At 43.9% G+C, this 22,520-nt stretch overlaps 1 protein-coding gene across 5 annotated transcripts in view; it reads left to right on the plus strand.

Annotated features, from left to right (window-relative positions):
- The window catches only part of LOC142583223 (uncharacterized), a 184,903-nt gene that overhangs the window by 18,255 nt on the left and 144,128 nt on the right, over window positions 1-22,520 (plus strand). For 4 of the 5 annotated variants that reach the window (XM_075693591.1, XM_075693590.1, XM_075693593.1 and 1 more), the window contains 9 exons: window positions 346-488; window positions 1,972-2,042; window positions 3,555-3,628; window positions 4,113-4,213; window positions 6,672-6,789; window positions 10,994-11,144; window positions 12,507-12,546; window positions 19,593-19,632; window positions 19,732-19,818. In XM_075693591.1, coding sequence (XP_075549706.1) covers window positions 346-488; window positions 1,972-2,042; window positions 3,555-3,628; window positions 4,113-4,213; window positions 6,672-6,789; window positions 10,994-11,144; window positions 12,507-12,546; window positions 19,593-19,632; window positions 19,732-19,818 — 825 coding nt within the window. The remainder of the gene's footprint in view (window positions 1-345; window positions 489-1,971; window positions 2,043-3,554; window positions 3,629-4,112; window positions 4,214-6,671; window positions 6,790-10,993; window positions 11,145-12,506; window positions 12,547-19,592; window positions 19,633-19,731; window positions 19,819-22,520) is intronic. The other variant, XM_075693594.1, reaches the window with a different exon arrangement.

The raw sequence follows: 22,520 nt of genomic DNA on the forward strand, positions 1-22,520 counted from the left end.
AAGGTCCAACAGCGAAAGGGTTAGTAACTATAGGCTGCTCTGCCAGGTCATGGAATCGAATCCTGGCCGTGGCGGCTGCATTTCGACGGGGGCAAAATGCGTAAACACCCGTGTACTTAGATTTAGTGCACATTAGAAAACCCCAGGTGATCCAAATTTCCAGAGTCCCCTACCACAGCGTGCCTCATAATCAGATCGCGGTTTTGGCACATTAAACCCCATATATTTCTTTTACTAAGGTCTTACGGTCTGTAAACTTTTGATACCTACTATGCATGTGGCTGGGATTTTCCTCTGTGTTGTGCTTGCTGCTAAAGCCCTTGCTTTGCTGCGTGTTTCCACCAGTGCAATGTACGCGAGTATGGGCACTCCAACGTGGCACACATGGCTGAGAAGCACAAGGGATTTCTCACGGACTTTGACAAAGAGACAATTTACTCAAACGTTCGGTCAATGGTGGAATCGTCGGACTTCTTCCGGTTATTTCGGTGAGTTAAACGCCTGGCACCTGTTGTCCTCCATCCAGCCTTTCTATTTTGCTTTATTATGGATAGGAATTGCTGATCATGGTTATGTTGCGCTTAGTCTTACACTGACAATATTAAGTGAAGGACAGGACGTGGACGTACGTAGCACAATATGATATTGCACTACGTTAATATAGGTTGCGCTACGTACGTCCACGTCCTGTGCTTCACTTAATATAGTCAGTGTAAAACTAAGCGCAGTATAACCATAAACGTTCACCGGCTAGCACACTATGTGACTGACTTCTCTGCAACGTTGAATTACTGTACCTTTCTTGTATGTCCAAATTTTTTTTATTGACGCAAAAAATGTTATGTATCACGTGCATCAAAACGTAAAGAAGCTGGGGAATAATATACTCCCCACTTGAACTTTGGGTAAGTAATCTGAGCATTTTTTTTTCGTGAACTGCCAAAAACTCAGTGTTGTTAAGCAGCATGAGGTTCTTCAGGCTTCTTAATTCACTGTTCGAATGGCACGAAATATGGCCACAGTATATTTAAAGACCGTTCTCGTGTCCCCTAAGGCACATTATAGGATATAGGCAACGGGCTACAAAAATAAAGCGGAGACCTAACCTCGGCGTGATGTGGCGCATGGACATTTGTGAAATTTCTGGGAGCGCCATGTTTATCCCTGGCACGTGGTAAATAAATTATTTATGAAATGGGCTTTGCTGATACTCTCATTTCTAAAAATAGTTCTGTTCTTCTTGGTGTGGAATATTTTGTGCTACACAGTGATTCCTGCGGAATTAATGGACCAGAAAGTGTTAAATGAAGTATGAGGATTGATAAGATAATTTCATCAGTTTGGCATTCCTCAGCTTATCAGATCGGTGGATTTCAGTTGCATTTGTTCTAGTTTTCTTTTTAATTGCTATATTCTTGTTTAGCTTGGATTATCTGGAATACTGCACAAATAGATGTGGCTAGGTTGACGTCTCCAGCTTTTGTTGATGTCTCTTTTTTTTCTGTCCTCACAATGGATTTGGAAACATTAGTGAGTTAGACGTGTGTGAGTGCACCGTGCGGTTTGTTCTTTGCTTGCTTCACTAGAACCTGCCACTTGTGCAAAATTGCGTCTATTGAAAACTTAGCCAGGCCTACATGCGAAGTCGACATGCAAGCATACACAGTGCAAAGAGAAAGAAGGCATGGATGCAAGGGGAAGGTTTGGTCATTGAGTTTTTCATGGCTTTCCTGGTCACTTCACTGAACATCAAAAATTTGTGAGCATTACAACAGGGGCAGGGCTATAATCAGTTAAATGCAATAGCTATTTTTTTTTTCCCTTCTCATGCTATGATTAATAGCTTAGGTCAACATCCTCCAATTAGGATGTGTGCTGTGTTTTGTTGCATTTTGGTTGGTTTTCTGCTTGATATCGGGAAACATTATAACGTGTCTTTGCATCTTTTGAGCATGCCCTTTTTCTCGATAGGAAAAAATTGACAGTATCATCACTAAGAGAAGAACAGATACTCGGATGTTTCATGATTGCCCTGAAAGTGTGTAAGTAATAATTCGATAGCACATTGCTTTGCATTTAATGACAGCATAACAATTGATAGGCTGCATGTTGTGCATGTCTTTCTCCCACTTGTGAGTGGTTCTTTTCATTTGTCAGTAGGAACTAGTAGATTTTTCTCAGGTTTAGTAGCATTGTAGGTTAGTTTTGTGCACTTCAATGATAACAGGCAATAACATCATTACCAGTTTGGCTTATTCTGCTGAGGCTGTTCTAAATGGGGTTACTTTTAGTTCACATTGACTGGCTTAGCCTGTGGCATCTTAGTGAGGTGGCGCACCCATTGCCACGTAACGCAAAAAATTAAAATGTCTTCGAAAGTGGTTCAATTGAGGATATCACCCCTGCAGGACAGGCAGCACTGCAACTTTCCAAAGCCTATTTTCCCCCAACTCAGTGACTAAAAATTTTCTTAGAATTTGCCAAGCATCATGCAGCTATTCAATCTTGCTGGGCCCCTTTCCTCAAAGCACTTGTTTCATTTACGATTCTAAATTTAAATCTTAAACTACGTCGAGTTTTAAACTTTTCCAAATGTTTTAATTATGTAGTTACTGCACTTGAGCTGTAGGGAGGTTGCAAGTGATTTTATCCTGAAGTTGAGTATAATTGTAGGCTTTGTTGTAATAAAAATTATTTTCTGTGGCACATCTCCTAACCTCAGCTGGAAACCTTGATATCTTGTTGATATTGTTGTTGCCTTGATAGCCTTGATATGTTGTTGATATTGTTGTTGATGTCTGGATATCTTGTTGGAAGGCCTGATATCTTGATGAAACACTGGCAAGATATCAAGAGAGAGAGAGAGTAATCTAGAAAGGCAGGGATGTTAACCATCCCTGCCTTCCTAGATTTCTCTCTCTCTCTTGATATTTTGCCAGTGTTTTATCTTGTGACATGCATTACAGACTTACAGAATCCCTCTAGAGTGGCTTTTTGTGAGCATTTGGCAGCAAATGTTTTCCGAGAAGGCATGGTTTATTATAGTTGTCTGTGGCGCCATGTTTTCTACTTGCTAAAATCAACTGGCGCTGTTACATTCAATTAACATGGAACTGAGTGAGATAATACATTGACTTGTCTAATCTTTATGCCTTGGTGGCTTCAGTTCTTGTAGCGTCACTTATTATGCTTTACCTTTCTGAATTTCAAGGAATCTTATTTTTCTAAAGTCATGAAGGCAGTAAGACTTTGCACATTCACAATCAACATGGACTGCTGCATTTGTAATGCAATATTATGTTGAATATGATCAGTTTACAAAGCCCGAGTCATTTGAAGCCAGAAATTCAAAGTTTAGGCAAGCCTATATTGTACTGCCCATCATTTTGCTGAACCCACCATACTTACAGCTCTCATAGACACTAGTGTCATATTCGCCTCTAGTAATTTTTGCAGGAAGAACGGTGCACCAAGCTCATTTGTATGTTGTACTTCTTGCACTTAACTCTCAAGAAGAAACTTGATTATGATTTTTTTTTTGTTTTCTCTGGCAGCACTCGCCCATTGCAACGGTGCTCTGGACACCATGTTGACGTACATTAAGCGAGACTGTGAACAGAATGTAGAGGTAATGCTTATTCTCTGTGCTTGTAGATGAGATTGTGCGGAGTTTTGTTTACACTCAGCTAACACTGCTTGCACCACCCATCTTGGTGGTTCAGTGGCCGCGCTGTTCGCTGACAAGCATGAGGTCACGGGTTTGAGTCCCGACTGCGGTGCCTGGCCTGATGGAGATGCTTGTGCGCTTACAATTAGGTGCACCTGAAAAAAATGCCAGGTAGTCATAGTTCATATGGAGCCCTTCCAGTACAGTGTCCCTCATAACCAACTGCATTGTTTCTGGACGTTAAACACCCTTGATTTAATTAAACATTGTCTCGAGGGTGTTTCATGGGTGTGGTCAAGGAAACAGCACAGCATTCTATGTATACCATACAGACGAGTGTGCATGTGTTAAATTGCAATATATGTGAACAATGGAAGCAACGATCACTGATGTTTTGTTGCATGCACTGTTTAGTTTAGCTGCTTAGCTTCATACCTGGTTGCAGGGAAGCCGTGCAGACGAACTCAAGAAATGTGGGAATCAGAAGTACAAGGACAAAGCATACCAGGAGGCATGCGAATTCTACACGAAGGCAATTGCAGAAATGTAAGTTGCCGTTTTTAAGTTTTCGACCCAAGAATGGAAGAATTAATTGTGTGCATTATACTGCGCTTTGTGAAGGTGTGAATCGGATATTGGATCAGGCTTTTTTCTTTTCCTTCTTGTTCTTCTTTTTTCAGACCTCAAGCTGGGTCTGTATTGTTGGTTCATTGTAAACATTGCGTGTCTGTTTTCTGTATATGCTGAAACGGGCCATTGTGGTAAATTATTCTGAAATCGAATTTGTTAATCTCATTTACTTGAAATGTAGTAGGTGTGAGATAAAAGACGTGTACAGTCGAACCCATTTATAACGATACCAGTTTTAAAGACATGTCGTTTGTAACAATGAGAAGCTGCTGTACCGTCAGCTTTTTATGTTTTCCATAGTGAAATAATCCACATACTACAACGCCCCGATGCCGCATTATCAGTTACAACAATGAAGTCTTGCTACTGGGTGTCCGTGCTGAAAGGTAGTGGAATTCAAAATCCTTAAAAAGAAAAACGAAAACGAGAAATTCTAGCAGCTGCCCCTGCAGCCGCCATGCACTCAATTTCCAGCCTTCTCCATGCGCCTCTCTCCCATTGCCCTTCCAGGACGCCCAGGACGCAGTTAAACGAACGCATTCGGCAATAGGGTGGTGGAAGGTTGTAGGGAAGGGCACTGGCCTCCCTGTTGTTATAGTTTTCTCACATCAGCTCTGCCACCCCGTTTTGATTTGTTTGTACAACCCTGTTATAACAACTATAGGTTATTACAATGGAACTTTCGGGGCACCTGAATATTGTTGTAAGTGGGTTCGACTGTTTTAAAAAACAGCGCAAGTTGAGACTGAAAGCGAAGAGCATACTACAAGTTGCGTAGATGATGTCGATAGGTACTTGTCTGCATCATCACTTTGAAGTGTGCAAGACCATGAAAAGTTGGATATAACTACACTTCTGAATTTTTGAAAGAAACACTTCTGAAGGAAACAAAGTATCGATAACTAGGGCGAATGTTTGTTTCGTATTTATAAATCGCCATCGTTCACAGGCTACTTGATTACCGGAAAAACACACTGCAATGGCCACAGCATTTCTGCTCAAGAGGAGGTCAGGAGTTTGAATCCTGGCTGCGGTGGCCTCGTTTCGATTAGGGATAGGGAGAGGTCAGAAGCACCTGTATACTTAGATTTAGGTGCATTGTAAAGAACCCTGTTCAATCACAATTAGTCCACAGCCCTCCACTACATCATTCACAGACCCAGTGTTGCTTTTTATACGTAAAACCGTGCAAGTGAAACCAATCAATATCATCAATGCCCTGTCCAGTTTGGCAGGTTCACAGGAACATATGCAATTTACTGCTAGATATAGTCATCCTACTTACGTTAAGCTGTATGGGTAGATTAAATATTCTATATTCGCTTTCACTCGAATTTCAGCTTAAAAGATTTCTAACTATTCAAAACGAACTAAATACATAGTTTTATGTGTATAAGTGGCGCCTCCCAATTAATATATCCCTGCGGGAAAGAAATTTGCATGCATATCCATATATAACTAACTGCATACAACACTCAAGTCTTTGTAAAAAGTTTTCATTTGTGGATGCACGAATTGTCCACATCATATCTTTGGCCAGTTGCTCTGTTCTCCACTTCGGTGATGCTGATGGCGTAGAACTTGGCCCTAAAGGGTTTTAAGAAAACAGAGGAAATAATAGCACAGTACTGCAAGCACAAAGGAAGCCATTTGCATTTCCTATACAAGCCAGCTAGCAGAAACACATAAGGAATGGTTTTTTGGTGCAACATGTTCAAGAATTAAAAGTTCACTCGCCACTATGTTACCAGGCGAATGGTTCACCCATGCCTGGCACCAACGTCCAACCATTTGTGGGTGCGTTCCTGCGAGCAAAAGCATGGCACACAATTGTGTTCGGCCATATTGGTGCAGCTTTTCAGTTATGTGAAGCCTTTCGAGGGCTACTCCCTCCAAGTGTACTAATGAGTGCGTAGTGTCATCCTGCAGCCAAAGAAGGGGAAGCAAGCTCCTGCCATGCTTGAGTATCCATGCTGTCAGGTGGCGCTCATATCAAAACACTTGCACCATCTCTCATAGTTATGTACCAACTGCCACCACCACATGTGTCTTGCGGGGAAGCTGAGCATCGAGATGCAAGAACTATGCAGGGAAGACACGCCCAGGGGCGTGAGAAAGTTGGGGATTGCCATAGTACATGCTCGTTACATGTTGATACTGGTGAAAAGTATATTAAGATGACTTGCATTGTCATATCCAATAATTCATTATATCCGTGCTTGTTAGACTGAGGTTCTACCATGCTAAATGTGAATATAATGAGTACTTGATCTGTCTAAAATGAATTAGCGTTGCCCTTTAATGTCTCTTTGATTCAAAAGAGGTTCGTCCTTCATTTTTTACCATCCATGTAACATGCCTTTTCTGTCGACAGGCGTTACAACCACTTCCTGTACAGTAATCGAGCACTGAGTGCGCTTCAGCTGCAGAAGTATAAAGAGGTTGAGCTGGACGCTCGCCGTGTTGTAATCCTCAGCCCAAATTTCGAAAAGGTAAACACACTTTTACCCTCTCTTCCCTTTTTTTTCTTCTTTTAGAATGACAGTTTCGTGTATTGTGCGACTTGTGCTGTAGTTATGTGTCTCTTGCTCGCAAAAACATGTAAATTCTGCTTCGATGTAGGGACACACCTTTTCTAACACACCTTTTAATTCAGCGCATTAATTTTGCTCTTGTTTGGTCTCGGATAACTGACATGACATGATGGCAATGAAGATGATGCTGGCTAGGCTGTTGCAAATGCGATGTCAGTGTTGTAATAGCACTACATAGGCAATTTTCGGACCGATTTTCTTGGAAAAAATGACGTGCGTTGGAATGAGGTAACTGTTGTAATCATTCATGCTGAGCTACTATTTGGTGCTTGAAAGATCTCGTTTCGCCATACCGAAAATAGGTAATTTCAGTGGGAGATGACGCGTTTGAAGCATTCGCTGTTTCCTAAGCATCGCCAAGGCAGACACTGTCGCTATTGGTGTTAGGCACGTGCATGCTGGCCATTCGAGTTCTATCTTGACATCGGCGAAGGCCAATGTCAAGATAGAAACAACGATAAGTCCATAGAAATGTATGGGGCCAGCCAGGACCTTTGCTCGGGATCGGGAAGAATTTCAGAAAATCATCCCTCCTCGCGAGTGCCTTATAACTTCTGGTAACATTTAGAAGCCACACGAAGGAAGGCCAGCATTCGCATGCGCACTTGTCAGTTTCTTCATTTATTGTGAAATGCCCGATTTTTTAGAGCTCATTCAAAGTTGCAGTAGTTACGAATAATTTAAAAATTTTTCATTTCCATCTAGTTTTAAGAGTAAATTTAATTTCAAGACAGCCCTTAACCAATTTCTTAGCCTAATTGGCCTGTTGGATTATTTGCACTCATACCTACCCACCGCTCATTGAACTAGTATATAAATCTGAACTTAACATTACAGCGCAAACACCTAAGACGAACCACAAAAAGATAGACACGACACACACTGGTGCTGTTCTCTGGCGCTGTTTGTCTTAGGTGTTTGCGCTGTAACGTTAAGTTCAGAATTATGTACCAACGAGGCCCAAATGATGTTTTACTGAAATAGTATATAAAGTCATCTGAATTTTTGGACACAGTTACATAAACATTTCATAAATGAACTTTATGAACATTCGTTTGTCCGTAGTGCAAATCACACTTGCTATCACTATAGAGCATAGCGCCATCCCTACAGAATGTTCTTTCAATTTTTAAAATAAACAATCAACATCACTTTTTTTTTTCTGTGATAGTAGTATTTTTCAACTGCTAAGGTAGGCAGGTCAAAGAGTGCCTGCATGATTTCCTTGGCGGCAAATAGGACGACATCCCAGTCTTAACTCTTTCATTACCACGCCTATTCAAATCGATCACCGGTGATCGATGCTTTAAATTCCAACATGTCGAAATGTTGGAATCGTTTCTCGTGCAACTAGCGCCACCCAGTGGTTAGTCTAGGCAGTGCACTTGAAGAACCAGTTTAAATTTTCCCGCTCTGGCAATGTTCTGATTTTTGCCGCACCTTTTTGAGAACTAGTGTGCATGTGTTGTTGCAAAAGGGGGCGTGGCGGCCGCGCTTGAGAAAACAAACTCCCACCTGTGGTAATGCAGTATAAGCATCAAATTTTTGTGATCAAAAGACTCCCAGCAAGTCCGGGTGGAGTCCGGGTGGTTTTATTCGACGAAAAAGCTTTCCTGAAGGTCCGCCGCATGTCCAACATGCATACCTGGCCTTTACAGCCAGTTTGCAGCAGTTTTGGTTTCGCTTCTCTTGGTAAATCCGCCAGAGGGCCGCATCCGGTGTTACTGTATTGCCGTTACCATATCGCTACAACGCCAGTTGCGCCAGTTGCTCCGGTCTTTGCCATGGCGTCGTTGTCCGACGTGACTGCACCGCGCGGAAAGCGTTCTGCTCGAAATTATTCTACAGCTGCACCTGATTTTAGTGACGAGGATTTGAGCTTTGAGCCTGTAGGTGACAGTACTTCTGCTTCAAGCTCTGACGACGACGATGTTTCAAGTCAGCCCGGGACATCCGCAGCTGCTCACCGGTGAGTTACCTTTACGGCCTTGAGCAGTCACCGGCGTCGCGTGCGCTTATCTGCCGACCTTTGTGCACAAGCTTAGAGCTATTCTTGTTACCTGCAGGGCCCGTACGTCACTAGGCCAGGATGTGCTGCCACCGGCTGTGAAGCAACTTCATGCCAACAAGGCCGCCTGGAGCACATCTCGGCCCAGCACTTAGGAGCAGCGCAAGACATTTTACAACAGCGCGTGATTTTTTCCTCCTGTTCTTCACTGCTGAAGTGATGAATACTATCTGCAAGAGCACGAACAAATATGCTTGAATGCATATTTTGGAGCTTCCAAGCTATGCTGAAAGTGATGGGTCATGGAAGGAAGTGACTCCCGACGAACTAGTGAAGTTCATTGGACTGTTCATTTATATGGGCATTGTGAACATGCCACGCATTCACCTTTACTGGAATACCAGTAGGCTTTTTTCAGGGCTTCTTCCACGGAACGTTATGCCAAGGAGACGGTTTTCTGCACTTCTGCGCTTCCTAAGTGTCACTGATCCAGAGGCGACTACTGTAGCTACGCACGGCAAGCTGCACCGTGTATTGTGGCTTCTGCAACACGTGAATACTACATCAGCAAAACTTTTTCAACCTGCGCGGAACCTCTCTGTGGATGAAAGGATGGTCAAATCGAAAGGAAGATTGGGTATTCGGCAATACATGTGGGACAAAATTGCAAAGTGGGGATATGAATTGTGGGTGCTTGCCGATTCGCAGACTGGCTATTCCGTTCAATTTTATGTGTACGCAGGAAAACGGAAACAGCTAGTGCAAGTGGACTAGCATTTGATGTGTTGACGCAACTGTGCGATAACTACCTCACTCAAGAATATGTTATCTACATGGATAACTTTTACAAATCACAAAACCTTCGCTTGTGGCATGACACGTAAAGATCGTCGGTGCTTCCCATCTGAACTGAAGGACGTGTTGTGGGAGAAAAAGGCAAAAAGAGGTGATGTTCGGTGGCTTCGACAGAACATCCTCTATTTGCAATGGAAGGACAGGAAGGTTCTTGTCCACATGATGTCTACAGCGCACACTGCCAACAGGCATGTTACAGCCACAAGAAAAAAGAGAAGAGGCGGCGTGTGGACTATCATCCCAATCGAGAATCCGGTACTGATTGACTACTATAATTCCGGGATGCTTGGTGTTGATAAGTCGGATCAGCTGACTGCATCTTATAATGTTTTGATGAAGTGCGTGAGGTGGTAGAAAACACTCTTCTTTCATTGTATTGACATCGCTGTTGTGAATAGCTTCATTGTTTTTCAAGAGCACCGCCAGCAACACCTCTCAACACCAGAATTTCAAAAGAGCGCCCACTTCGACCAACTTTCTTTTCGGATGGAGCTCGCCCAACAGCTGCTCGAGCTTGATGATGAAGAGGTTGCCAGAGTAGATTGTGTCCCAAAAGAAGTGCCGCACCATCCGCAAAAGATGCCGAAAAGGCAAACTGCAGAATGTGCTATCAGGAACGAAAAATCGAACAAAAGACGAATGTTTTCTGCAATAACTGCAGAGTGCACCTGTGCCTCATGAAAACGCGGAACTGCTTCACCGCATGGCACGAGCGATGAACCTGTTCCCGGCCTTTAGTTATTTTATGTAGCTGAAGAACGGCGCGGTACAGACAATTTTTTTAGACAGTGTTCCTGAGTCATTGATCTTCAACATGCATATTCTAAATTTTCTTTGTTAATAATGTGTATGTAGATATTGTGCCTTTTCTTTCTTGTTTTTATCAACTTGCCATGAAAATAGCACTTTTCCAAATTTTTTGTGTTCCCTAATAAATTGTTTGCTTTGTAACTTATGTTTTTGGAAAGAGCATTCTATTATGTGCAATTTGGCATGCTGCAACGTTTTCTGGAGTATTATTTGTACTGGCAAAAAAATTTCTTCTGAGACTTATGAAAACGGCCATTTTCTCGCGATAACGAAAGAGTTAATGAGGCTTGCTATGTTGCAGCTTGTCTGTTGGTCTATTGTAGCCTAACTTGCAATTCAGTGGATCCGTCATAACACATGGTCATGTTTCCCTTGATGGGCTGCATGAAACAGGTTCTTGAAATGTGCCACGAAAACCTCTTGATGCAGGGTTACTTCAAGATGGCGCAAGTCTATGAAAGCTTGAAACAGAATAGCCGAGCCAAGAAAGTTATCGAGTACTACACCAAGCGTTGGAACTTTTTGTCCCTTGACTTCAATCGCGAAATCCTCGACCTTCACAAGAGGCTGACTGAGGCAGGCAAGTGTTCATTCGCACCTGCTTTTTGGGCCACTTGGGACAGGGTCTACCTACGGAGCCTGTGTTCAGATGGACAAATGATCCATTATGCAAAAAGAGATGAGGCATGCAGACAGGACATAAGAGTAGAGAAGTGAACAACACAAACACTTCTCTTCTCTTGTGTCCTGTCTGCACGCCTCATCTCTTTTTGCATAATGAATCCTTACCAACTAGCTCAGCTTTCTGTCGTTCTAAGACAAATGATCCTTATGCCATGTGAAGTAAGGCAAATCATAGCGTAAGCACATTTAACATACTGCCATACTATGTGCCTTATGGTAGGTAAGGCACATAGAAAAAAAAAAGCATTTGTATTTTCTGTGCTGAGAGCAAAGCCAGGGATGCAAAGAAAGAGCCAGTGTTGCTTTTAGAAACGGAATAGAAACAAAAAAGTCCAAATCCTGTTTGTGTTAGTCTGCAATTTCGAAGTACGTGTCTACAAAATGAAATGGGTGATTGGAACCGAAAGTTGTGTGCACGCAAGACAAGTTGTGGTACAACTGCAAGGAAATGGGAAAACTGGTATGAATTCGAGGCAACAAAATTATTCAGCATAAAATTTTCCAATGGGAATTGTGGCAAAATGCACTGTGGAGGAAATGGTTATTTTCATTTGGGACGAACCCTGCTTGTCTACGGCAGGAGCCATGCAACACGAATGGGGCCAGCCCAGAGTGTGTACAGGAGGCTGAGGACTGAAGGGGCTTTTGCAGCAGCTTTCTGGGCAGCTTGTTTTCATGGTTATTACAGCACTTGTCGGCACAGTGCTGTTGGCAGTAATGGGAATGATGGCAACAGTGGGGAGGCCTTGAGTGCAAGGCACAAGCACTGTTTGAATTGGTGTGACGTTGCCGTTTCTTGATGCGACGGAATAGATTTGCACGGAGGTGGCCTCTAATTCCAGATACATTTGCAAAAGATGTTGAGTAAAGCAAGCATTTGGGCTAGTTGGTGTTTGTCAACTGTGGAACGCACTGAGCACAGCTTATCAGTAAAGCTGATAACGTAATGTTACTAGGTTGTTAACCCTTTTTGTATACCACACTCCTGTCTAGGGCCTCTAAAATAGGCTGGCAGTGCGAAAATAAATAAATAAAATAAAATAATAGGACGCGCCAGACAAGGGCAACACCTTGTCTTCAACACCTCCATGTTTGCTAAGTGTCATCCTTTTTAAGTGCGAGAACCTTGTGGTGGAGTTTCTACAGCTTCGAAAGTATGTGCTGGTACTCATTTAACCCAGTAATTCTTCATTTGCATATGTGGCTGAAGCACCACTTTTTTCTTTTCTTTCCTTTCTTTCCCCTTTTTTTCTTCCAGGAGAAAAGACCAAAAATGGAAAAATGGATACTACTAAAAAGTAAGTGTGCCTTGAGCCATCCCTTCTCATAAGGTATTAGCTTACTTAACTATTGAGCTGAGCTCGCTCACTTTATCTGGAGCTTTCCACACAGCGATTCCCGTGGCTTCTGTGATGCTTTTGGGCCTTCTTTTCCATGCAGTCTACGAGTTGGGTTTGTCTGCACGTTTCTGGTAAAGAGCTAACCTGAGCAGGGCAATACTTTTCATTTTCTTGTGATTTCCAATAATTTATTTCTGACTGTACTTTTCGCCTTTGCCGTAAGTGCTCAATACTTACGTAAATGACGATCTAAAATAGTGTCTTTGTTCTTTGTAAAGGATCCCGCAATAAAAAATAATCGCTCATTTTTGGTCAGAATTCAGGAAAGTAGCATGGCACAGAAATGACTAAAACCAACCAATTTATTTATTCATTCATCAGTCAGTTAATCAACTACAGATGTGTTTCAATTCCTGCAAACATTGACAGTAGTCTGGGAATGTGGGCATTTTTCAGTCAACCAATCGCATCGCTTCGTTACAAGCATTCAAGTTGTAGTGACACAGAGATGCGTTATAAGCAGGCCAGTTGTGAAAGGAAACACGACAAATGACTCAACATTTGCATTTGGATTTTTGTGCAGTAAGAAACATTGTGATGCTGAGTAGTGTTTTCCAGTCCCATCCGTTCTTCCACCCTGACCTGGCCACATTAGAGTTGTCATCAGGAAGTTGTTGCACTTGGTGCAGATTGCTTGTTTTAGCTTTGAACATGGTGCATACCTGCCATAATATATTGTTAAATTCTGCTTATATTTCATTTCTACAAGCATTGATGGCACAAAAATAAGTAGGCAGAACATGTTCATCCACAACCTTAGGAAAGACCAATGGTAAATAACAGTTGCATCATTTTTTCATCATCATATGTCTTACGTTCATCAGTCATAAACATTTATTATCAGAACAAGGGATAATAAGCAGTTGATCTCAATGTGCCATGATACTGGAACAAAGAAAACAGCCGGACTGCACAGATGATGAGAAAGGATGTAACAGTCTGGTATCATCTTTATCACCCAGTTAAAAGGAATGAGATCCAAAGGACTCAGTTTTCTGTTAGTCACAGTCATGTGAAATAAGAGACAACAAAGCCAGAGGAGGCATGGTGGAAGATTACTGTTATATTTAATTTAAATGTAGGAATAAAAAAGTAAATGAAAGTGGATGAAAAGCTATTGTTACGAAGAGTTGCGAAGAAATGGTTTTATTTACAGGAGATGGACGAGGATCGTAGCGTTATCATAGTGCAGTTCGGCCTCTCAAACTCCTCGTCCTCTTCGTCTTCTTTCTTGTAGCTGCCTTTCGTATCGGTTACATTTCCCCGCAAGCAGACGAAGCCCGTGGGGCGAGTCAGGATGGGCAAGCAGGGTAGAAAGGCTTCAGGCGAGCAATATGAGTCAGCTGAGTTATGCTTGATTGCTGACCATTACACAGGAGGCGAGCTATGACGTGAGTGAGTTCACTCAGACTGTTCACAACTACAAATGGGCCTGAATATTGTGACAAAAACTTTTGGCACAATCCACGCTTGCGTTGCTGTGTCCAAAGAAGAACCAAGTCACCTTTTTCCAACGATACTTGTATGTGACGGTCGTCGTATCGCTCTTTCGAACGACTTTGCGAGGCCAGAGTACGAAGACGAGCTATTCGACGGGCTTCTTCGGCGAGACACAAAGTCTTCGATACAGAATCGTCACTTTGCAGTATGAAGGATAAGAAAGTGTCCAGAGGGCTTCGCGGTAACCTTGTATACAGGAGGTAAAATAGGCTATAGTTCGTGGTTTCGTGTTTTGCCGTGTTGTATGCGTAAGTGATGAAGGGCAGCACGTCGTCCCAGTTCTTATGATTGGAGGAGACGTACATGGCAAGCATGTTGGTCAGCGTTCTGTTTGTCCTTTCAATGAGGCCATTGGTCTGTGGATGATACGGAGTGGAATGATGGAACTGTGAAGTGCACAAAGGAAGAAACTCTTCAATGACATCAGCAGTGAACTGGCGACCACGGTCACTGATGATGACACGTGGCGGGCCATGACGAAGGACTACGGAATGCAGCAGGAAGACCGCCATGCAAGCAGCAGTGGAAGACGGCATGGCTGCAGTTTCTGCATACCGTGCAAGATGGTCTACGCAGACAATTATCCAACTGTTATTGTTGTTAGATAACGAGAATGGACCCAAAAGGTCAATGCCTACTTGTTTGAACGGCATACTGGGCGGTGCCAATGGCCGAAGGGGACCCGGGGCTGCAGTGGTCAGTCGCTTGCGACGTTGGCACGTTTCACAACTAGCGACATAGCGCTTGGTTGTTTTGTACTCCTTGGGCCAGGAAAAGCGCTCCTGCATGCGGTGTAGCGTTCGTACGAAGCCAAAATGGCCGGATGTCACATCGTCATGCATGAGGCATAGAACGTCGGAGCGGAGACTCTCGGGGACAACAGGCAGAAAATGTGCTCCATGCCCGGAGTAATTAGTTTTGTAGAGCAACTTATCATGGGCAGTAAAGCGACCGCTGCCTTGAGAAGTACGGACGGCGACAAAAAGCGGATCGAGGGTAACATCATTCCGTTGTTCTCGCTGAAAGTCTGGCGTGTCAGGGAACGTAGAAGTAACAGCAGCGATACTGTCTTCAAAATTCTCAGCATCGCAGTCGGTAGTCGCAAGAGGAATCCGAGAGAGGCAGTATGCGTCAGCGTAACGACGGCCACTCTTGTACGACACCACAAAGTCGTATTCCTGGAGGCGCAGGGCCCATCGTGCGAGGTGACCAGAGGGATCATGCAAACCAACCAGCCAGCATAAAGAATGATGGTTGGTGATAATCTTGAATGGTCTACCGTAAAGATAACACCGAAACTTCTGTATGGCGAAAACAGCTAGCTGCCAGGCATTCCTGTTCCGTAACAGTATACTTGCGTTCAGATTTGCTCAGGCAACGGCTGGCATATGCGACATGTTCTGCGCCACTGTGACGTTGTACGAGCACCTGTCCTATCCCGATTCCACTAGCATCAGTGTGAACTTCAGTCGGGCAAGATGGATTGAAGTGACGCAAGAGGGGTGCTGACGTCAGTATGAACTTCAGTTGAGAGAATGATGCGTCACACTCTGGTGTCCAATTGAAGGACGCATTTTGTCGCAAAATACTTGTCAACGGGTAAACGATGTCGGCAAATCGGGGAACAAAACGACGAAAATACGAGCATAGGCCAATGAATGAGCGAAGTTCTCGTGCTGACTGCGGTGGCTTGAATGAGCTCACTGCTTCAATCTTACGAGGATGGGGTCTGATACCATCCTTGCTGACTAAGTGTCCCAGGACCAGTGTTTAACGTTCGCCAAACCATAATTTTTTTTAGCTTAAAACCAGTTGAGCTTTCTCGATGCAGTCGAGAACAAGGCTGAGGCGTTCGTTATGTTCTTCAAACGTGCGGCCAAAGATTACAACATCATTGAGGTAACACATGCATATCTCCCACTTTAGACCACGTAGTACTGTGTCCATTAAAAAAAATTATGGGGTTTTACGTGCCAAAACAACTTTCTGATTATGAGGCACACTGTAGTGGAGGACTCCGGAAATTTCGACCACCTGGGGTTCTTTAACGTGCACCTAAATCTAAGCACACGGGTGTTTTCGCATTTCGCCTCCATCGAAACACGGCCGCCATGGCCGGGATTCGATCCCGCGACCTCGTGCTCAGCAGCCCAACACCATAGCCACGGTGCAACCACTGCGGGTAGTACTGTGTCCATGAATCTTTCGAAGGTGGCAGGAGGATTGCAAAGGCCAAAAGACATAACATTAAATTCTAATAGGCCATCTGGAGTCACGAAAGCGGTCTTTTCCTTGTTGGCAGGGTCCATAGGTATTTGCCAATACCCCGATCGCAAATTAAGTGTTGAGAAGTAAGAAGCAGCGTGTAAGCAATCAATGACGTCATCAATTCGCGGTAGTGGATAGACATCCTTTTTCGTCACTGCGTTTAGATGTCTGTAATCCACGCAGAATCCCCAGGAGCAATCTTTTTTTCGGACCAGGATTACTGGAGCTGCCCATGGACCAGACGACTCTTGAACGACGCCTTTGTTCATCATCTCCTTGACTTGCTCGGCAATAACTTTGCGCTCGGAGGATGACACTTGGTAGGGCTTCTGGCGGATGGGGTGTGCTGAGCCGGTATCTATTCTGTGACGAACGCGGGACGATGGTAAATGAAGGGGTGCATCTCCATACGCGAAGTCGAATGCAGCCTCATGCCTGGCAAGGACCTGTACCAGTGCTTGCCGTTCCGAGTACCGAGAGCCTTGCTGATCATGCCAAGCAATAGCTCTTCAGAATGGCGATTATTGCAAGGAGAGCAAGCTGTAGACGTCCGCAGTTAGTGCTGTTATTGAGCTACATGCAGCTTCATCAAACAGGGCGATTTTCATACCCCGAGGAAGGACAACCGGCGTGGCGGAACAGTTCAGCGCCCACAATGTGGCGACTCCTTTCGTCATGCACACGACAGAGCAGGGCACAAGTATATTTTTTTCAGCACAGTTTATGAAGAGAGGCCTAAATACAGGGTCAACACAATCAGTGTCAACAGTAGTTGCAAAAACATGAACGGGCGTCAGGCACCACGATGGTGCAATCACTTCATCAAGAACACTGAGTGTGTCTGTGTCCCTGTCTTCGCCACGCGAGCTTTGTTCGGAATGTGCTGATATAAATAACTTGTTCAATGATATTTCGCCACAACAACAGTCCACGGAAGTGCCACATTGTTCAAGAAAATCGATGCCAAAAATAATATTGTGCGAACAGCAAGAAAGAACAAGGAATTTTGACACAAACTCTTTCCCAGCCAACAAACCACTCACAGCACAAACACCAAGGGGATGAAGCCACTCGCCGCCTACTCCATGAAAGGTAATACCGTCGTTCCAAGAAAACATAACTTTGTGGCCTAGACGGTTTTTGAAAGCGAGGCTCATCACAGACACAAGTCGCCCCAGTATCAACTAACACCATGGTCGGTATTCCGTCAATCGAGACATTCACTTTGTTTTTGAGCATCACGACAGGCAGAGGTATTTCTTGCAAAGACCGTCCAGCGACCTCACCTCCATTGGCCGCGAATGCTAATTTCCGGGCGGCGGTGAGGAAGAACAGAATGAAATGTCTGAGGAAGACAAAGTCGGGCACATCCTTAAAGGAATTGCCAAGGATGTTTACAGTTTCCTCATTGCAAAAGACAACCTGGCTTCCGTTGCCGACATCATTCGGCACTGTCGCACTTTCGAACTGAAGACGAGCCGCATCACGCCGAAGTTTGGCAGGATAGCCAATATGATGACAGTTGCAAGCATAGACAGCAACCAGCCCCTCGATCTTGCATCAACGATCCGACAAATAGTTCGGGAAGAGCTCAGCCTGCACACGCAAATGAAACATCCAGGCACTCATAGCTTCCTCCTACCACCAAATTTCGAGCCAAACGTGGCATCCTTCTCCCCGTATCCTGCGGCGAGGGGCACTGAAGATTATGAACTTGCGCCCCGACAGCAGCCACGTCTCTACGACAGAGGCAAGCAAAACTGTCGTCACATTGGCTAGCCTGTCAAACTTCGGCGTGATATGCCTTGTCTTCAGTTCGAAAGTGCCACGGTGCCGAATGATGTTGGCAACGGAAGCCAGGTTGTCTTTTGCGATGAGGAAACTGTAAACATCCTCAGCAATTCTTTTTAGGATGTGCCCGACTTTGTCTTCTGCAGAAATTCCAGAGTCCACCATCCTGCACAGTTTCACTACTGCCTCAATGTAGGTCGTGCAGGTTTTGCCTGGCACTTGCGTGCATTGCAGTAGCATCTGTTCCTCCCTTATCTTTTCCGTCGAGGAGTGGCCGAATCCCTCTTTGATTTCCGAAACAAATCTCCATCTTGTGAACGTTTCCTCGTGATTATCGAACCACACGAACAAAGTATCTGTTAGAAAGAACACGACATTCGAAAGCTGAGAAGCGCTGTTCCACTTGTTGGTGGCACTCACCCGGTGAGAATGGATGAGCCATTCCTCGACGTCTTTGTCCGATCTTCCGGCGAAGGGACGCGCATCACAGTTGTAGAATGGAACTGGTCAGCGCAGCAGTTGGAATGGGTCGTTGTTCGTCTGCGTCATGGGACATATTCAACTCTGAATTCGGTGGGAGTCCAGCAAGGCGACGGCACCGTCGAAGAACTTGTGGTTCAGCCTCCATCTTTGGGTGTCGATTACCCCCCACCTTCCACCACAACTTTTACGAAGAGCTGTGAAGAAATGGTTTTTTTTTTTTTTACATGGTTTTTTACGATGATCGTAGCGTGATCGTAGTGCAGTCCAGCCTCTCAAACTCTTCGTCTTCTCTTCTATCTTGTACCTGCCTTTCGTATTCCTTTCGTATTTGGTAGTCTTGATGTCATGAGGTGTAGCATACGAGAGTTTGTTGGCCAGTTGCCTGTCCTAAGCTCATGTACTACGTGACTTCGGTGGTTAAAAGGGCATTCCATGTCTGCCGCTTTGGCCACAGGTGGCACTGGCTAACATCCCTAGGACTAATCTTGCACACCAATACCCAAAATAGTGGACAAGAGGATGGTGCTGCTGTAACTTAGTTTACCTCATACATTCACAGTACACGTGTGATTAGTACCCACCTGTATCAAGTTATCTTTTCTTACACTTATTTGCCTTTACCTTATTTATTTCTACATTTCAATTAAAACATAGCTCATTTCTATGGTTTCTGTGGCTTCATTGTCTGTTATTTCGTATAATTGTCACTGTCTTTCACTGTATTGTTTCTGAGTAGTATAAGCAATCATTTTCAGCTGAATGTGGCAAACCGGTTCTGTGGAAGACTTGCAAGGACGAGAGACCCGTATAGGTTTTCTTTGTGGCCTTGTGCTACAGTCAGGTGGATCACAATTTTCCTCTCAATTCCAGCTCAAAAGTTTGTTGCCTTCTTTTTCTTCTAGCAGTCAACCAGCAACAAACAAGCAAAAGGCAAAACCTGCTGTAAGTTATGTTTGTTGTTCTGTTTGCTAAAAAAGAAAAAGATGTTGGCATTCCGAAGCAGGAGGTTCTGACAGCTGTTGTTCTTTTGATGCCTGAAAGGTTCCAGACTTAGTGTCAGACTCGGACTCCTCCGATGAAGCGGCTCCTCAACCTACAACGCAATCCAAACCACCCCCTACTCAACAGGCAAGTTTCTTGGTTTGTTTTGTGCAGACAAAGTACGTGGTTGTAATAGAGTACTTGCAGGGTGTAGTATTGAGAGTTGAAACTAGGTCTAATTTGGTCTTTGTCAATTGGTTGCAAATGTGAGCAGAACAACTGGAGTTGGAGTTATTGTGTTCATTTTCAGCATGCTAGCATGGAAAATTTTTTATGCTACAGTTTCCTTTCTCTTATTGCAGTCTAACTTCACTGTGGCGAAGTCGCATCTGTCACAATTAGAAATACCTTCGTTACTTTAATTTCTAACTTAATTTTCTATTAGGGCTGGTGCATTACAGAGAGGAGTAGGTGGTATCAAAACAAACAAAACACATTTAAGCAGTGTAGTATGGTTACAACAAGCTATTAACAAGGGCTTTCTTGAATTTGTCAACATTGACAATTTAAACAATGGAAGCAACAAGGTGGTTCCAGTTTAGGCTTGTAGGAATGAAAGAATTGAAAGACAGGTTAGTGCGACAACATGGCACGTCAACCTTGAACCGATGATCGCTTCCTGAAGAGATGTACAATGCTGGCAACAAAAGAGTCGCTTAAATTAGGATTTTATGTTTATATAATATAGGGTTTATGAAATAGACAGATGTGAAGTCTTGCAACGCAGTGACTGGTTAAGCAAATTAGTATTTTATTTAAGTAAAATGACACTTGCTGCTCACAAGTAGTTAAACAAAACGTGCTGCACAGTTCTGAATAGCTTCTGCGCCGAGATTAAGCAAACCGACATGAGGATCTGGAATGGAAGATGCATATTCAAACTTGGGCCTAACATTTTATAAATGAAAGTTCCAAGTTGGTGGGAGCTAGACCAAGAGTACAATTAACAATACAGTTAAAATTCGATCTAACAAAACCTGATTTTACGAGATTCCGGATCCAACGAAATTTCCATTCCCCCACAAGTACCCATAAGGTTCAGTGTTGTCACCAATCCGAAAGAACGAAACTGGCTTGCATTAAACCTGATTTAACGAAGCTTTCCCAGCAATAAATGAGTAAGAAATGGTGAGAGTTCTTTCTAATTTTGACGCAGATGGGTTTTTCTTCGAGCGTGCGCTCTAATGCTATCGCGTTAAAACATCGAGGCGCCCTAGTCGCGGCCCCAGCTTTATTTTGACGAGGCTGCATGCCACGCCCACACACGAAACAGCGGACTTGACAGTCGCTAGCGTTCTTACAAACCAGATGACGCTAGGGGTGGCGGTAGTTGGGCCGCCCTCGCGGACTTCTTACGCACGCAAGCCTGAGTTAGCGTCAAATACAATGCTGCGCTACCTTTTGGGTGTTGCTACATTACAATTTTAGATTTAGAAGGAGCGAAAAATTTCCTGCTCGATATTCCGAATTACTCAATTTAACGAAATAATTCGAGTGTGGTCATCACTTCGTTAAATTGAGTTTCAACTGTACTAGTTCTGTGGTCAACATAAGTTTGCCAGGAAAGGTTCTGAGAAATATAAATGCCAGGGTATGTGTTGGGGGAATGTAAAGAAAATAGGTGCACAGTGTGTTGTGAGAAGTACAGCAAGTCTCATTGCCTTACATTTATTGAGTTTCACGAACCAAGCCTCTCGCCATGCATATATATATTATTTAGGTCAAATTGAAGTGTAGAGTGGTCAGTAGTTAACATTTCACAATAAATAACACAATCATCTGCGAACAGTTTTATGGAAGAATAAATGTTGTTAGGCAAGTAATTAATTCAGTGCAAGAAAGAGCAAGGGGTCCTAGATCAGACCCTTGCAATACTCCAAATCTTATTGCAAACAAGACAAGGAGGAGAGTTATGCTTGTCGTTTTGAATGACGTGTGCCCAGACAAGAAGCACTCCATCCATTTTAGTACTGTAGAGTCAAAATTAAGCGTGCATAGTTTAAAGAGTAGTAATTTATAGCATAGCGAATCGAATGCTTTCGCAGAATTTATAAAAGTGCAATCTATGACGGAGGAACAATCAAGAACGCTAAATAAGTTGTGAGTGAAATACAAAAGCTGTGTCCCGCAGCAGTAATTTATTGTAAACCTCTGCTATGGTGTGGTGAACAACGTTTGTTTCCTAACCTGTTAAGAGGTGACAACAAATGATAGGCTCCATGAGTTTGCAAGGCATACTAGTCGGTGAAATGGGTCGATAGTTCTCCGAGTAATGATTACTACAAGTCTCATGCAATCTTCCACTTGTCTGGGAGTACATCATTGTGATGTTGTTAGGATCGTCACGTTGCAAAGCGTGTGACGCGAGGAAGATGGAGGAGACGGTGCATGATGAGCAAACACACAATTATATTAGACGGCACGTGAACACGAAAAAAATATCTTAACCTAGACCCACACATACAAGGTTGTTCGTAAGTAGGAAAAATGCAGTCTCACGAGGTTGCGGTTAAGTCCGGAGTGTGGTGACACGCAGAGTCCTTGACGTGAAACGCTTGTTCGTCGAGTGATGACCGGCGTGGAATAGCAGACGCAGCAGCACGGGCAGGAAAAGGTGGATGGCCCACAGCTCCGTAGACGAGAACAGGCCACTCGGTCGCCCGGTCACTCGAACCTCGCGCATAGAAGCGGGTTCCAAGATGCCGGCAGGCCGACCTGGGGCCTCGTGCAAGGCAACGACCCGAGGCGCTCCTCGTCTCGACGACGGACGCTCGCTCTCCCGAACCTTG

Source organism: Dermacentor variabilis, chromosome 5 (genome assembly GCF_050947875.1).
Source record: "Dermacentor variabilis isolate Ectoservices chromosome 5, ASM5094787v1, whole genome shotgun sequence".
In the NCBI taxonomy this organism is placed as follows: Eukaryota; Metazoa; Arthropoda; class Arachnida; order Ixodida; family Ixodidae; genus Dermacentor; species Dermacentor variabilis.